General features: G+C 40.0%; 1 protein-coding gene across 1 annotated transcript; it reads left to right on the top strand.

Annotated features, from left to right (window-relative positions):
• Positions 1-9,442: 9,442 nt before the first annotated feature.
• Positions 9,443-10,363, top strand: LOC308410456 (olfactory receptor 4B13-like; the record flags this gene model as incomplete). Its single annotated transcript, XM_080903790.1, has 1 exon — positions 9,443-10,363. One exon carries the CDS (start codon positions 9,443-9,445, stop codon positions 10,361-10,363), a length of 921 nt encoding a protein of 306 aa, XP_080759916.1.
• Between the last annotated feature and the right edge of the window lie 7,766 nt (positions 10,364-18,129).

The following is an 18,129-nucleotide window of genomic DNA, read 5'->3' as shown; positions in this document are numbered from 1 at the left end:
ATTTTAAGTTCTGTCGATGTAAAATACAACTTGATGACGTGTAAACAGCTCATAGTTCCCTTCTTCTACACAAGCGGACATATTCAACAGCACGTGTTCAAGGTTTATCAAGAGCTGTGTTCGTCGCGAACGGTGAGTAATTTTATGCGAAATTACACATATCTGCAGTCGCTCTGGATTTTGTTAGTTTACTTTAAAACAACGACGTAACATACATAACATACATCTTAGCTTGCCCCCGCGTTTGTGTGTTTTAATATACACACAGCAGCTAATTCCGCGATAGCATAAATTGTTGGGCTCTTTTTGGAAAATTTAACACTGACGTTACTCTAATGCAGACCACTGTAATTGTCTTATAATTTTTAAAAGATAGCGGACGTTGTTCGCCCCGGCGCAAACTACTATGCTAACGTAGCTAGCCAAGCTAAGTTGTGTTCACTGTGATTTTATTTTTGAAATGTGAAATTTATTTTTTGAAGGGAAGCATTTTATGTTAGTAATTGTTAAGAAACGCTTCTAAATTTTCGTAACGTTACGGGGTGAAGTTCAACCCCATTGGCTTCTGCGCAGGAAGTGCGGTCGCCATTAGTCCGGTGTGTCTGTTGAACGCTAAGAGCGGTTCTTCACCGGCTGCTCGGCCTATTTTCACAGGTAAAAGACCAGACTTAAGTGCACGTGCCGCATATGGTAGGCTAGTTAGCTGTCCCTAATTTTTGGGTACTTTCCGTGTTTTGTAGAGACGAAGAGGCGACGTGCATTGGCACTGGCTGTAACATTTATATGCCTCAATAAAGGTTGAAAGTAAGAAAAAAATCAATAGCGGGCCGCCATCTTGGTTGGGTCCCCATTCGCCACCAGTGCATTTTTTCTACTGAGGAATGTATTCACCCATGGTAAATAAGGAAAATGTTTAAATATTTTTCCAAACAGATAAGGCAAGAAAGGTCAATAATCCCACATATGGTTTCAGTAGTATGCCAGTTTTTGCAACACTAGGGTGCACAAAAATGACCATAGCTGCTGACTCAGCATTGATTCCAATTTGGTTTTGGAGAATGAAATGAAAACAGATCAAGTGGGATTTTTGACATTGTAGCTTGTGTATAAAAAAGTTTGGGGTTTTTTTTCGTATTTACTGTCAGAAATGATTCTGTCCTGTCATGCCACACCTTATGTTTGCTTTTGTTGATAAAAAAAAACTATATATATATATATATATATTATTTATTTATTTATTTATTTATTTTTTGAGTTAACACATTCCTCAGTAGAAATACATGCACTGGGGGCGAGTGGAGACCCCTCCAAGATCGCGGTCGTTGGGGATACACGCTCCAACAGACTGGCCCAGTCCATGTCACCTCTATGTATATTTGATCTATGGAAAGCCACGTTAGGCCTTCCAGCACCCAGTGTATTCAGGTCTATGTAGTTTTGAATGTTTGGTTCTAGCTCACACAGCTTTGACAGGTGAAACTTATTCACTGTATTGAAGACTCACAGGTGAAGTTGAAAATACCATCTTTTGTATTTTTGTGCAGGCACAACTTTCTGGTGTTATACACTGTCCTGGCGTTGCAGATCTAGGGGTTCCAGTTAAGACGTGGTCAGCCTTCTAAAGAAAGTGGGAATCTCACCGAAATATTCAGTTACTTTGCTGTGTTTCTTGCCAGGACAAAGGCTCAAACCATCATCTTCTCCTGGTATCGAATACCAAGGGACCTTCTGAAGTAAGCTTTAACAAGTAAGCTTGAATTGAGTAATTCAGAATCATGAAGTATGGATTGGCCTTGCAAAATCTGTAAATTTGCAACCTCCACTAAGGAAGAGCTGATGAAACATTATAGGTTACGCCATATCCCCAGTGTACAGCCTCTGCCATGTCCTTACCTAGATTGTTTTTGTTCATTTAAGTCATGGGGTAGCCTAAAATCACACAGATCAAGGAAACACTCAACTCACTCAACAATGAGAACCTCTGAAATACTCAGTTTCTGTTGCCAGTTCTGTAATGTGGGCACATTTTCCACTGAAAAAGAGTATTTTGAACACCTTCTATTTTTTTCTATCAATCAGGACAACACAGTTGAAAAGCGCAGAGAAATTGCTATTCGCTGCCTCATAGTCTATCTTGGAGAGAAGGAGGAGGATCTTTTCAAACAATACAGCGCAAGTACTTGAGTTGGTTTTTAATTTTTTGTTTAGTTTTGAATGCATGTCTCTGTTGGGTCTTTGTGTTTTGTTCATTGGATTTTCTGTTCAGGGTTGAGTATTTAAGTCATTCAGTGCCATAGACGTCTTTAGACGTCAAAATGAATCCGAACGCTCAGTGCCATAGATGCCTCTTGAGCTTTTTATTGAATTGAGAAGGTGGTGGAGTTGATTACATGGATAAAATCCCACCAGCGTGACAGTCGGCTCTACTGAGAACGAGTATTGTGGCGCGATTTTTGATCCAGCTTGTCATTTCGAGCTTGAGGTGTCTGCAGCCTGACGTCATGGTTTTTCTAGCGATTCCAGTGAACATGAACCGGATTTATCTGACCAGTATCTCCTGTTAGAAACTTCTGAAGGCAGCAGGGACCAGAATAATGAACGATTTGCTGCATAAAACGCACAGAAATTGTTGATAGACGAACCGATGGCCGGGTGGGGGGTGAACAGACTAAGTCGCGCACTCACTTGTGCGGGAGTAACACACACACACAGACTCTCTGAATCATAAATCAGTCGCTTTTTTCTTATATATTTTTCAAATGTTGAAATTGTCTATAAACAACTATTTTTATACAAAAAATAATCTGCCAAAAGTACATTTTTACAGGTGATTTTTTTACTTCATAGTAGTAAAACATAGTTGAGATGTTGCATGAATCATTGAAACATGAAATATTTACATCAAAGTCACTGATCTGCTAGAAAAACCTATTTACACAAAGCGCTTTTGATCCAGAAACAGGTGTTTTGTCATGAAAGTTTCTCTTTTCTACTGCAGATTTCTAAATAACAGAGGTAGAAACATTTTTTTTTGCTGCTGAAAGAAGAGAGACTCATTTTTGTCATGGTGGTTTCAGAATTCACATAGTCATAGAACAAAATATTCTGTGAGCCTTCAAAATCAGTGAAAAAGCTAAATATCTCTGGCACTGAGGGGAGTATGAAATCTGAGAGTGGCTGGCACTGAATGAGTTAAGGGACATTCCAACCCTAAGTGAAGATATGTCTATTGCCATGTATAAGTGAGAAAAAAGCATTTCAGAATTACAATCCGAAGATGTTTATTGCCATTGTCATTGAACATAATTTGCTGAATAGAAACCTGTTTCCGTGATAAGGTGCAACATAAACACACAGGATAAAAAATTTTGTAGCCAGCGCAGTCATTTTCCTGATCTGGCAGCAGCTTTAGCAGAGCATAAACAATGGAAGTGAATGGCAGGTACTAGCATTTTGTGTGCAAAAGTGATTAAAATCACTCAATAATGATACCAAGTATTCCTGGGGAGCTCAACAATCATGCTGACTGCAAATGAAAAGTATGAATTGACATGAAGGATTTTCAGGAGCCGATTTAGACTTGGGACTACATTACGACAAAGCACTGCTGTAAGCCTCCACATGGTTATAACACAGCAGTTGAAGCCACTGCCGACCAGTGTCTATAAACCAACATGCTATTTGTGCAATATTTCTTCTACAAATCAAAGACCCATCCATTGTTACTGCAGCTTACCATGCTTGTATAGTAGTGGCTGTGTGTGTTTGTTTATGGAAGCTGGAGGCTTTTCCAACTGTTGCGTTATATCCATGCACCATGCAGTGGATGTTTACAGCGGTGTTTGTCGTAACTGCAATGTAGTCTCAAGTCTAAATCAGCTTCTGCAAATCTTCCGTGTTACTTTTGCACTTTTCATTTGCCGTGAACATGATTACTGAGCTCCCAAGAAATATTTGTTTTCATTACTGTTTTCATTTTTGTTAGTCATTTTAATCACTTTTGCACACAACATGCTAGCACCTGCTATTCACTTCCATTGTTTGTGCTCTGCTAAAGCAAATGGATTGCTTCCGGATCAGGAGAATTAGTGTGCTGTTTACAAAAGGCTTGTTTCTCACTTTCTAACTGTGGCAATATGGCAATAGATAAAATTTCACTTAGAAGTGGAATAACCCTTAAAAATGATTTATTAGATTTTCTTTTCAAAGTGGAAAAACAAAACTGTGAAAAACAAGACATTTTTTATTTTAAACGTTGGATTATGGTTTAATTTAGCTTTTAAAAATTACAGAATGACAAAGTAAAATCACTGAAAAACACAAAAGACAACCTGTTTTAGCTTATTTTCCTACCTGTAGTAGTTCATTCCCTTATGCACGTCATCCTGAAGTGCTTGAGCTATGTATTTTATACATCCTAACATTTAATTTCTCCTACAAGGATGAGGAGGAGCTCAACGCAGACCTTGCAATGCAAATCATGAAGATTGCTATCATTGGTGATGGGCCTCCAACCATCATCGTTGAGGGATCCAAGATCCTGGAGAGGATTGATGTTGCCAGATCCTGTGCTTTGATGATGGGAGTAATCTACGCTCTGAACCTTACCTATCCCAAGCAGCTGAAATTTACCTTTGAGGTATTTCAAAAGCTATGCCTTGAGCTTGATGGACAAAAAGCCAGCTCTAAAGTAATGAATCTTTAGTTTGGTATTTTCTAGAGCAGACTTGATAGACCATTCGTGAGTGAGTTTCACAAAAACCTTATTCCTGCATTTCTGGCACTACTTCATTGTGTTTTACTAAATTTTAAAGCGCTGTTCTTAAGTCTTCTGAGTTAATGGTTTGCTGTGTCTTAAATGCTGTTATTTGCACATTTTTAAGGAATGCGTTTAATTTCTCCCATGACCTGTGTTCTGAGGGTATTGGTGTGTTTTAAAGTTTGTGTAATGCCCTCTTTAGCTGGCCTTAATCTTGAGGGTGAAAAGTCAAATATGGAAGAGAATCAAGAATACTTTGTAAGAGTGCTGACAAAGTTGAATGAAAGAAGCTTTGCTCATTTTATGTTTAAATTAGTGCATTTAATGTATAGCAGCCTGTCATCTTTTGTTTTGATTCACTGTCACATGTTAAAGTAAAAAAAAGAGGATTCAAGTAGTAGGTTTTATTACAATTTTAATACACAGTTCCTTAAGTTTCAGCGGGCAATTTGTGTTCTAGGAAACTGAAGCCCACAAATCTTGCACTTCGCATGCACGTTAAAGAATTGTGATGTTTGTTATTGTAATTAAATGGGTCTAACTCATTTGAATACATCTGTCTGAATTTCTATTCTTTCTGAGCACCAGGTACGAGTCCCTTAGCTGATGTCCAGGTATTTGGCATCACATCTGCCGCATTCAAACAAATACACACAACATCCATTTCTTTTTTCTGAAGGTCATGACACAAGCGCACACACAGCCCATGTTAAGGCTGACGTTCGTTTGGGGAAAAAAGTGATCGACAAGTTTCTAAGGTCTTAGAACCTTGACTTCTTTGTGGGCAGGCACCACCATGCATGAGCCTGCCTACGCGGTAGTCATGGTTATAAGACACAGCCAAATGATCAAGGTTGTATTTTGGAGCGAATTAGCCTGCTGGGAAACAGGTAAATACCCTTATAGAATCTCCTGTGGGACCAAAAAATTACTACACTGTAACCAAAATATCATATTTGACCAACATAAATACTATTTATGCCGACAGTTAAGTTCATTTTAATTATAAATGTGTTTTATTTTGATCAAAAAGTTACTTCACCATACATAAATATAATCTTGGATCAACTTAAATTCCTGTGTATTTGTTGACAATTATTAAGTTCATGTTACTCAGAATGTGTTTTTTTTTTGTGGCCAAAAAGTAACTTCACTATACATAAAATTCACGTTGGATCAACTTAAATTTTTGTGTTCTAGTCGAAAATTATTAAGTTAATTTTACTTAAGAATGTTTTTAATTGTGGCCAAAAAAGCTACTTCACCATACTCAAAAATATTGCTTTGAATTAATGTTATTCTGCCAGAAGTTGGCTTAACTCAAAAATTCTAGTGGAAAACGTTAACATGTTTTTTTTATTTGAACCAATGTTTTACTTATTAGAGTGTGGAGACCCTGGCAGTCCAGTTCCTGATTCAGCAAATAGGCATTAAATTGGCTTGTATGAGCTTCTGAATGCCTTCTAAAACCAAAGAGGCTGCAGGCTCCCAACTGGAACACACTGTAAAAGAAATAAATTTATGATAGTTATTGTCATAGTCAAATTAATCCATACTTTTAAATATAGATGATACATTTAGAAGATTCATTTGTTCATTTTGTTTGAACTCAAAATAAATATCAGCCCAGGCTCAAGAACACTAGTTTCTAGTTTAATGAATCAAATTGCGGCTGAGCAATTCAGAAAATTAGTCAATTACAACCTTTTTACAGTGGATGGGTTTGTATATCCCAATGATCCAAACTGGTCCTGATTGATCGACCAGACGAAGAGGGATTCAAGAAAGCCCTGTATTAGGGTTATATTTTGGATTATATAATCATATATGCTTAGAGGTATATAATCGATTGTATAATGATAGAATGTCTGATCCTTAGTAGTCTGCAAAGACTCTGTGGGCATTCCAGAGTGTTCTGGCATACACACACATCCTAAGGTCATGAGAGAGGTCGTACCTTCTCTTTCTGATATATGGTATGGGAGGACACTTACTCTGTATCTGTTTGAGTATAAGAGCCCTTTGTTTAGATGGACCGCTGGACACCTGGCACCAGCTTTAGGGAGTCGTTCACAGGGTCATATTTTGACACACACACACACACACACACACCAGCACATACAGACAGGTACTCCTTGTTCACATGTATGCCTGTGTAAAATGTCATATGTTAATGAAACTATGCATATTCATGTAACCACAATAAAGAGCAGTGCTGGGGGGGAGCTGACTGAGAGTGACTGGGGTTTGAGCGGCAGGAACAGCGTTCGTCTCAGTCATCTCCCTTGTGTACGAGATCACACAAAGAGGTGTCTGGTGTGTTGTTTTTGCCATTGTAGTGGATTGTCTCAGCTGTTCCAGCAATAGGTTTGTGCCTAGACGAACCTATCACCCTGTGTGTCATGGTGCTGGGTCGGTTACTCAGTGTTTTGAGTTTTGTTCTGATTTGATGTTTGATTTCTTCATTGTTATCTCTATTAGTGTTTAGGCTTCATTCTCAGGGTTTCTAGGTCTTAGATTTTCTTCCTGTGCCGCCTCTGTTTAGTGTCTAGTTATCCCTGTCCATGTGTTCTCTCTGTGCTCTGTTTCGTGTCCCTGAGTATGTCTCTGAGTTCAGTCTATGGATTTCCTGTTTTACTTCAAAGGTCTATGTCTCTTGTCTCGTCATGTTAATTAGGATCAGCTGTGCCTCTCTCCTGTTTGCCATTCCTTGTTTCCCTCCGTGTGTGTATATATAGTGTGTGTTTGCCTTTGCTCGTTGTCCGTCCGTCTGTGTTACTTGGTGTATCGCCGCATCTCTCTGCTCTACATTCTCCGTGTCATCTCTCCTCATCATCCTGCGTTTTTATGGTTTTAGGTTAGTTCATTGGTTTTCCCCAGTCTAGGTTTTGGTAGCTCCCCGTCCCGCATTTCCTGTTCTTGCCACTTTGTCACTCCTGTAAATAAACGCTCATGCACATCACAGCCTTTGCTTGCATTTTGGGTCCTTTATTCACAAACACCACACAGCTTGCCCCACAAACCATGACACTGTGGAAAAAAAGGAAGGGACAGGTTCACCCTCCCTGATGCAGAATTACTGGAAGCTGACCCTTAAGCTTGTGGAGGGAACATGCATCCCCATGGCTATCTGCATGGATGTCACGATTTCACCCCATGGCCAAGAGGGATATTTCCCTGCACTTTTACATTGCCACTGACAGTGACACTGTGATATTTTTTTTCCATTGTTTTAGTGTGATAACAAAAGTTCTTAAGTACAGAGCTTTGTAAGCTTTTGCCTATTAGAACAGTTCTTAAAGCACAATATGAATTTTTAAAAAAGTCTCTGCAATTGAGCACTATAGGCACCTGGAGACATTCAGACCTTCTAAATGCATCTGTTTTGAGGTTGTAGACTGTGGACTGGCAGAACTGTTACTCCTGTACAGGAAGTCTTGATTGACACATTTCAAAAAGGTCCATGAGTATTATGCAGAAGGCAAAGCAGAGCTCGAATTTAAAATTGACCGCAGCAAAAATGTGCAGAGAGGTTGATATCTCCAAAAGTTGATTCTGTTCATCTGGACATAGCGTTTTCTGGGAGAAACATTTTGTCACTCATCCAAGTGACTTCTTCAGTCTCAGAAGTCTGAGACTGAGACTGAAGAAGTCACTTGGATGAGTGACGAAACGTTTCTCCCAGAAAACGCTATGTCCAGATGAACAGAATCAACTTTTGGAGATTTATTTTCCTGGATGATTGAGAATGCATCAAGAAGAGAGGTTGATACCTCTCCGTTTCTGCTGAAATTTCCGACTGTGAACTCTTCAAGCCAATCTTCTGTACTGCTCATCTTGCAGGATACAAAGGGATGAGCAACTTATCTGTCCACACAAAAATGCTAACCCCCCACTCCCATTCTCCGTTTGGCATCCAATCACCCGATGTCCAACCACACCCGATCCTCTCTCTCTGTCTCTCTGTGACCTTACACATCAACATGAACATAATTCAAACTATAAAATCACATATCAATATATTTTCCTTTATGTTGCATTCACTTTATGCAATTATACATCAACAGGATTTATCATCAGCTCAGTCACATGAATGTCATGATTCTTTATGATTCAAATATGTTCTTTTTAACTCAATTACACAGGAGTACATTTTTGTGACATTTCCTTTTCATGTCTTTGTGTTTGTCAGTCACAACTTATTTAATAAAATCATGCACGTCAAACACACAGATGCCATTGACACATCATAGTCATAACAATGCCCTGGAAGGTGAGTGAGACAAAAGGCTGCATGTTAAGTCATTTTACCCTCTTTCACATGTAATGAGAGATAAACCAGGAGGCACTTCAATTTTTTTTCAAACATCCTGCCTCACTTGACAACACCAAATATTTGTTACAATTTTAGCCCGACTGCTGTTTTAGACCCACCGAAACATTCATAATTGCTCCTACCTGTCAGCAATTATCGTAAAAGTCTTTTAGCCACCAGTTTCGTAATGTTGATGAAATCTTTTATGACAAGGTTAATGAGATCCATGGAGGGTGCCTGTGTTGGATAAAACCATGCCACTAGCACTGAATGATTGACTTTCTGAATTCTAAGGACAGTTACACAGTTTGCATTTCAGTGCACAGTGTAGGAAGCTGAGTAGTTATAGCTATTCTTTAACCATTTTAATGAATGCTGATTTAAATACGACATATGTAACACTTGGTGGGCATGTGGAAATTCACAGATACAGATATCTTTATTTTGTGATCATGCTTACAGCTTATATTCTGTTAATATGCTTTAATGTTTCTATCATATGTCTTATTGTTATACACAAAAATCTTCATGAGCCAATGTATATTTTTATTGCAGCTTTGTTATTGAACTCTATTCTTTTCAGCAGTAATATCCACCCAAAGCTCTTGGTTGACTTCTTATCTGAGAAACAGATCGTATCTTACCAAGCTTGTCTTTTTCAGGTTTTTATGTTTTACTTTTTAAGCTCTTCAGAGTTCTTACTATTGTCAGCTATGGCCTATGACAGATATGTGTCTATTTGTAAACCCCTGCAATATCCAGCCATCATGAGAACAACTACTGTCAGTTTACTGCTGTGTTTTGCATGGCTGGTACCTGCTTGTTATATTGTAGTGCCAGTTGCACTAAATATTAATAGCAAACTGTGTAGCTTTACTTTGAAAGGAATTTTTTGTAATAATTCACTTAACAAGCTTTTCTGTGTGACTTCAAATGAATTATCAATATACGGTGTAATTGTTCTGTTGAATCTCGGACTTTTCCCCATGCTTTTTATACTTTTCACATACACAAAGATAATCATAATTGCTTTTCAGAGTTGTGGAGATATCAGAAGAAAAGCTGTTCAGACCTGTTTACCTCATCTGCTAGTTTTGATTAACTATTCTGTTTTGATTACCTATGATGTTGTCATTGTTAAACTGGAATCTGATTTTCCCAAAACTGCACGTTTCGTAATGACACTCCAAATAATAACTTATAATCCTCTCTGCAATCCAATCATATATGGACTGAAAATGAAAGAAATTTCTAATCACCTTAAAAGGTTGCTTAGACACATGAAATAATGTAGTGTCATTGTACATTTATTTACTAATTTATTAGTAATTTATTTATTGTGCAACACACTGGTAAAAGAAGTAGGTTTATGGTGCATTATAAGCAGTGTTGGGACTAACGCGTTATTAAGTAACGCGTTACAGTAACTACGTTATTATTGCGGTAACGAGCACGGTAACTAGTTATTATGCCAAAATCAGGAACGCGTTACTCGTTACTGGGATTTAGATAGGGTCGTTACTCGTTACTTCGTGTGTTGCGTTTAACTTACCTCGGAAATCGGAACACGAACCTGGGAATAATGTCACACTCGAGTAAACGGTGTTCTGGTTAGCCTCGTTGGAGAAGTCTGGATTCCAATATGGCGACGCCCTCGAAAACGCTTGTTTTGCTAGCTCTCTACAAAAACAAATTACTACTACACATATGCAGCTCATCTGCAGTCCCGAATTTCTGAGTCCCGAGTACAAAGGAAAGCACCACGACTGCAGTTTCCGTGCTGGACGTAAAAAGGGCACGTGACACTGTGACGTAAGCTACAATCATGGCGGCAGTCAAAGATGGTCCAGGCATGTGTTTTCTCTCCTGGAAATATTCACATTATTTCTCCTTTGTGTTGGAAAAAGACAGGAATATTGTCGTGAACTGTACTCTCTGTGGAGGTTCTAAAACTCTTTCGACATCAAAGACTAGCAATTCTAATCTGATGAAACATCTTCAGAAACAGCATGCATCTACCAACTTAGTTGAAAAAGAACCTGAAGGCAACGTCGGTGACTCTAGCTCCGTTGATGCTATTCCAGCAAAACAACGAAAGCTTGATTTCGGACAGCCTGCTGCACAGTCCATCACCCAGCCCCAGCTACACAGGCTGATTGCCAGGTATGTTGTGGAAGACATGAAACCCATCTCAACGGTTGAGTCCCATGCTTTCAGACAACTGATTAGTCATATACCTGTGCGAGGGAGAGCTGGGAAGGCACCATCCAGAAAGACATTTTCCAGTTTCCTAGACCAAGAATATGCCAACATGGAGTCAGAGCTCAAAAATACACTTGACATGGTAGAATACATCTCCACAACAGCAGACATTTGGACTGTGCATAATAAAAGTTTTCTTGGTGTGACCGCGCATTGGATAAATGCACAAAACATGAAACGTGAGAAAGCAGCGCTGGCATGCAGGCGATTTATGGGTCGACATACGTATGACAGTATTGCATCTGAGCTGGACAACATTAACTCATCTCATGTCCTATCGTTTAAAATCACATCAACTGTAACGGATAATGGCTCCAATTTTGTCAAGGCTTTTAAAGTGTACCGGCCAGCACCTGAGTCAGATGACTCTGAATCTGAGGAGGATGAGGTGACTTTTGTTTCAATTGGGGATGTGCTGCAGAATGCTGCTGATGATGCTGATGATGCAATTTCTTTACCGCCACATCAGAGATGTGCATCGCACACAATGAATCTTATCTCTTGCACTGATGTGGAGAAGTGGCTATTGTCTGAAGCTGCAACAAAAACCATCTACAGAAGTGCCACCACAAAATGTGCAGGGCTGTGGAACAAGGCCAGTCGTTCCACAGTGGCTGCTGAGATTGTGGACGACATTATTGCAAAGAAGCTACTAGTACCTTGCACAACAAGGTGGAACTCGTTCTATTATGCTCTGGAGAGAATTTCAAAGATACCTGTGGTGGAGCTGAACACAATCTCATCCACATTACAGTTGAAATGTTTCAATGAGAGGGAGCATCAGTGTATCAGAGAGTACTGTGCAGTCATGAAACCACTTACTGTGGCACTGGACATTCTTCAAGGAGAAGACCATTGTTTTTATGGCACACTCCTACCCACACTGGAATCGCTAATGACCAAGACTCTGGCTATAAAAAATGGTCTGCAAATTCTTGTTGGGCTACCAGATACAGTTGTCCAGGTAAGAGATGATATTTTCATTTGTGTTTATCTTTAATGAAATGTTTTACTCAATTGCTTTTTATATTGTGCTGTGCTGTTCACATGCAAGTGAATGCTGTTACAGTTACAGATACTTAACCCCAATAAATAAATAAAATAAATACAACGTAGTAAAATACACACTATTTACAAATTAAAATACATTCTATATAAAACTACAGCATGCTGTTAATATTTAATTAATTTAATGTTGAAACAATGCATACTTTCTCATGCAAAAATGTTTTTTGCACTTTTACTGTGTCGTTATTACAGGCAGTCAAAACAAGGTTTGCACATGTCCTTGGAAGTGAAGATGCTTTGCTGGCTGCTGTGACACTACCAAAATTTAAGCTTCGTTGGCTACATGACCAGGTGCGGAAGGACCTCGCAAAGGCACGTCTGCTGGTAGAGTGTCGAAAACTTCTCCCTGAGCAAGATCAGCTACAACCAGGTACCAGCGCCACCAACACAACACAGCACGCGGGTTCTAGCAAAGAGGATGAGTTCTTCTCCTTTGAAGAGAATGAGGACATATATGCCACTGCTGAAGGTGAGGTAGCCGAGTACCTCAAATCAGGAGCAACAGGGTTAGACTCTCTGAATCATTTCCCAATGATAAAGAAACTCTCTCTTAAACTTAATGCAGCTACTCCTTCAAGTGCCCCAGTTGAAAGGCTTTTCAGCCTGGGAAACCTGATTCTCACTCCAAAGAGGAACAAGTTGTCTGATCATAAGTTTGAGAAGCTTCTCCTCTTGAGGTACAATCGTTGGTTTGATGGAAACCAAAGTTGAGTAGTGCTCATATGATGATGATGTGTTGCCTTCAGTGGTGCTCTACAAGGTAAAGTAGGGTTATTTCCAAGTGAAACTTGGGCTTCTGAAGCACTTAAAATACCATTATATTTTATTTATCTACATGGCCTGTATGGAGGCAATATTATTTTGGTTTGACTGTTTATGAAGCTGAAAATAGTTATTATTTATTTTATTTCTGTTTGTGGGGCTGAACATACTTGTAATTAATTTTATTTCTCTTCTCTTTCTCTGAAAATACTTTTATTACTGAACATGAGGTCTCCAGTTGGTGGAATTCAGCAGTTAAGTTTACAAAGTTAAGTTCAGTTAACTTTACAAAGAATGGACAAACCTCACCGTGTTTATGTTAAATCATTTTTTGCACTACATGTTTTTGCACTTTGATACCTACTTTGATACCTACAGGTCCTAAATTGTCTGAGGTACAGTTTAATGTTGGCACTGCTAAAAGCATACTTTCTGTCCATTTAAATGGCAAAAATAAATATCTTTCAAAAGTTTCAACACACTGTATGTTGTGTTTTGTGATCCACTGCTTCTTCCTAGTGATACTACGTACAATGATTAGACACTGCTGTAACAACCCGAGAATGATGAGTTTGCATTTGTAGAGGGTTGAAACATTAGAAATAGATTAAAACACACAGATAAAAAAAGTGACACATAAAACAAACTTTGTTAATTTCTAATTTAGTTTCATTCATTTCATCATTGACTTGCACTCACACTACTACACTGCCATTTTAACTATTTTAGGTTCAGGCCATTAGGTGGCACAGTGTACTTGTGGCTGGATAGTGCTAACATGTAAGCAAGCTAGAAGACTGGCATCCTTGCTGGGTATCCAGTTAGGGAAGCAACACATTAATAAGAGAATTCTGGGTAAAACCAAAGTTACTTTCCCTAGTAACTAGTTACTTCGAAAGTAACGAGTAACTTGAAGTAACTGAGTTACTTTTGAGAGAAGTAACTAGTAATGTAACTGAGTTACTATTTTAAAGTAACTTACCCAACACTGATTATAAGGCATAATGTTTTCTGCAGTCATTGATCAAGAGAGTAAAAAAGGCAACCGGAACATCCTGTAAAAGGAACCATCATAGTAAAAAAATAATCCAGTAATTTTGAATAAAGATGATAGGTTTGGCAGCATTTGGCAGTTTCAGTGCAGTTTGTGACATAATGTTTTTATTTTTCATGGACATGAATTGTTGTGGTTACAGTGTGGAAATATAATGAGAATGATTATGCCTCATGTTTGTCAGGGGTTGTGTGTGGAGGCGTGGAAGAGATGACCCAAACGCAGGACTCACGGTGCAGAAATGATGAGGATTTATTGGAGCGGGTGAATGAACAAAGCAGGAACGGCAGAACTGACTAGCTGACAGACAGACTGAGTGGCTGGCTGAATAACTGAGCACTAACGGGAACGACAACATAACATCAATGACACGACAGTGAACGAGTGGAAACAGAGGACTTAAATACACAGACTGATGAGGATGATAATGAGAGACCGGTGAGTACACAGCTGAACATTATCTGGCTAATAACACAAGAGACGAGCTGACACAGGAAAAGCAGGAAGTGAGAACATTGATGTGGCAACATAACCTAAACGTGACAAAACTGAAAACACTGGGTCACCGACCCAGGAACCCTGACAATGTTGTGTTCCAGTCAAATTTGACTGATTTAAAAGTTTTCTCCCTGAAAACGTTAGTGATCAGACTGACCTATGATTCCACAAAGAGCATTTCAACACACAAAATAAACTCTCTTAATCTGCATACAATTTTCTGTGGTTTATTCAACATTTGCACACTCTTGGTTTTCCTGGCCAGAAATGATCTGTCATTAGAAATGTATGTGGAATAGACGAGTTAGTATAAATAACTGAGTTCAGGTACATGCCCTTTTGTCAGATGGACACACACACACACACACAGGTAAGCATGCATGCACGTATCCACATACATGCACACAACCTTCTCTGTACAAGAGAAGACCATACCATATACTTTCAAACAGTACATGCCAAGCAAGTAGTCTAAATATAGGACAAGTTATGCCTGGAACATTTAGGACTATACTTGGAAACTTGCAGATGGTAAAGAACCAAGCAAAGTTTTTGGTTCTGGAGATGAGGGGAGGTCTCAAGGACATAAGATAGCATGAGCTTTGTTAGAAGCTCAAAAATAAATCACCTCCCTGCCCAACACTCAGGGAGGGGCGGCCATCTGCTACAGCTGGTTGAGGGTGAGGAGAAAGAGAAAATAAAAAATACGAGAGCATAGAAAGATATAAAAAAAACGCACAAAGACAAATGTTAATGGGATGCAGTAGTGGTATATGAAAACACTGGGTATGAAAGAAGTGGAGAAGAGATGCTTGGTGCATCATTGGAGGACATAACTAATTGATTAATCAGAAATTGAAATAACAATGAAAAGAAAAATAAATTCTTAATAGTAACAGTGATCATAAATCGTGAATGAGGTTTAATGGAATATATTCCTGAGCTAATCTGACGACCAGAAGTTTGGAGATCTTTAGCCATTAACTCTGCAGAAAGTTGGCAACCTCTGCACACTATGCACATCAGCATCCGTTGACCCCACTCTGTGATTTTACGTGGCCTATCACTTGTTGTAATACCACTAACAGTTGACAGTAAAATATTTCGTTGTGATGGAATTTCACGATTGAACAAAGCTGTCCATCACAGCCCATACTCTTTGTCACAACACTTTATGTATGGTGGCCCAGAGAGGTCAAATGGAATACAACTTAAGAAAACACCTGCAAATAGAAAAAAAAATGCTACAAAAAGCACACAACTGAAGTTGAATAAAATGAGGAAGTAGAAAAAAAACAATCGTCAAAACACAGCAGACTATTTTCTGGGGATATAATAATGTTAAAAAGGTTCTGTTTACCTGTACATTATATCCACAACATGTTGTGGTTTCAGAATCAGAATCTGAAATACTTTATTAATCCCTAAGGAAATTATGTGGGTTACAGTAACAATAACAGACCAAACTCTTTAAACAATACAATAAGTTACAGATTATACAAATTTAAGAAATAGCACTAATATATCAAGGTTCAAGGTTCTTTATTTGTCACATGCATAGTTATACAAGTATAACACACAGTGAAATGTAGCCTGACACGCTCCTCGACATGTGCAAAAATGGGGGGGGATAGAGGAAGAACATTATATATATATATATATAGTATATACATTGGGTGAATGTGCAGTAGTAGCAGCAAGCAGGTGAATTCTGTACATTAATATGAATAGACATCTGACTATTTTACAGGATAGACAATATAAACATATTTAAAAATAAAGGAATTTGGAATGTACATTGTGCCTTGGTTTAGAGTGTCTGGAAGAGTCCTGTCTCAGTCAATTATAGATGATGTGAGAGGGCGGGTGTGTGTGTTTAGGGCCTGGATGGCTTGGGGATAGAAGCTCCTCTTGAGTCTCTCTGTCCTTGCCCGGATGATGCGGAACCTTCTACCAGATTGCAGAAGTTGGAACAGTTTGTAGCCAGGATGGGATGAGTCCTTCAGTGTCTGCGCTGCTCTAGTTCGGCATCTCCTGGTGTAGGTGTCCTGAAGCGGGGGGAGAGCAATCCTGCAGATCACTCTCTGGAGAGCTTTTTGGTCCTTCACACAGCTGTTCCCAAACCACGATGTCATGTTCTGTGTGAGGATGTATAGAAAATCCTGAGGATCTTTGGAGAGACCCGGAACTTCCTCAGTTGTCGTAGGTGATACAGGTGCTGCCTAGCCTTTTTGGTCTGGACCTGAATGTGGGCAGTCCATGTCAGGTCTGAGGAGATGTGGACACCAAGATACTTGAGGGACTGCACCCTCTCCACTGGAGCTCCATTGATGATAATGGGCTTGTAGTCTCTGTGCTGACCCCTTCTGAAGTCCACCACCAGCTCCTTGGTCTTGCCGACGTTCAGCTGGAGGTGGTTGTCCTGGCACCATGATGCGAGATTCTTCACTTCATCCATGCAGGCCGCCTCATTGTTGTTGGAGATGGCACCCAACACCACTGTGTCGTCAGCAAACTTCACAATGGTGTTGGAGCCATGGGTGGCCACACAGTCTGAAGTGTAGAGGGAGTAGAGCAGTGGCGAGAGGACACATCCCTGAGGTGCTCCTGTGTTGATGGTGATGCTGTTAGAGACGCATCTACCCACCCTCACCACCTGAGTTCTGCCAGTGAGGAAGTCCAATACCCATGCACACAGACGGCTGTTAAGTCCCAGATCCCTGAGCTTTGTGAACAGTCTGCAGGGCACTATTGTGTTAAGCGCTGAACTGTAATCAACAAACAGCATTCGCACATAGTTACCCTGTTTCTTGTCCACGTGGCTGAGAGTGGTGTGTAGGACGTGGGCGATGGCATCCTCTGTGGATCTGTTGGATCTGTAGGCGAACTGCAGCGGATCTGTGGTGTCTGGGATGGAGGAGGAGATGATGTTCTTCAGCAGCCTCTCAAACACCTTCATTACTACCGAGGTCAGTGCAACTGGCCGGTAATCGTTCAGGGATGAGGGTTTGCTGTTCTTGGGCACAGGGATGATGGTGGATCTTTTGAAGCATGTGGGGACCACAGACTTCGCCAGGGACTTGTTGAAGATGTAAGTGAACACACCTGCTAGCTGGTCAGCACAGCAGACGGCCGGTGATGCCTTCTGGCCCCGCCGCTTTCCTTGTGTTCACTCTCCTCAGTGCCGCTCGGACGTCATGCTCCGCGATGCTGGTCACCGGTCTCTCGCTGATGACGTCACTGTCCTCGGTAGTCAGGCGGTAGATAGCATTAGCCGCCTGGCTAACCTCGAAACGGGCGTAGAACTGATTCAGCTCGTTGGTGAATGCAGAGTCGGCGTTGATCGACGCAGTGTCCCTGACTTTGTAGTCCGTAATGGTGCGTAGTCCGTGCCACATACTTCGTGTGTCG

This window comes from Rhamphochromis sp. 'chilingali' (genome assembly GCF_963969265.1).
Source record: "Rhamphochromis sp. 'chilingali' genome assembly, chromosome: 14".
Taxonomy (NCBI): Eukaryota; Metazoa; Chordata; class Actinopteri; order Cichliformes; family Cichlidae; genus Rhamphochromis; species Rhamphochromis sp. 'chilingali'.
The sequence above is the reverse complement of the archived record's forward strand: the minus strand, read 5'-3'. Positions and strand labels throughout refer to the sequence as shown.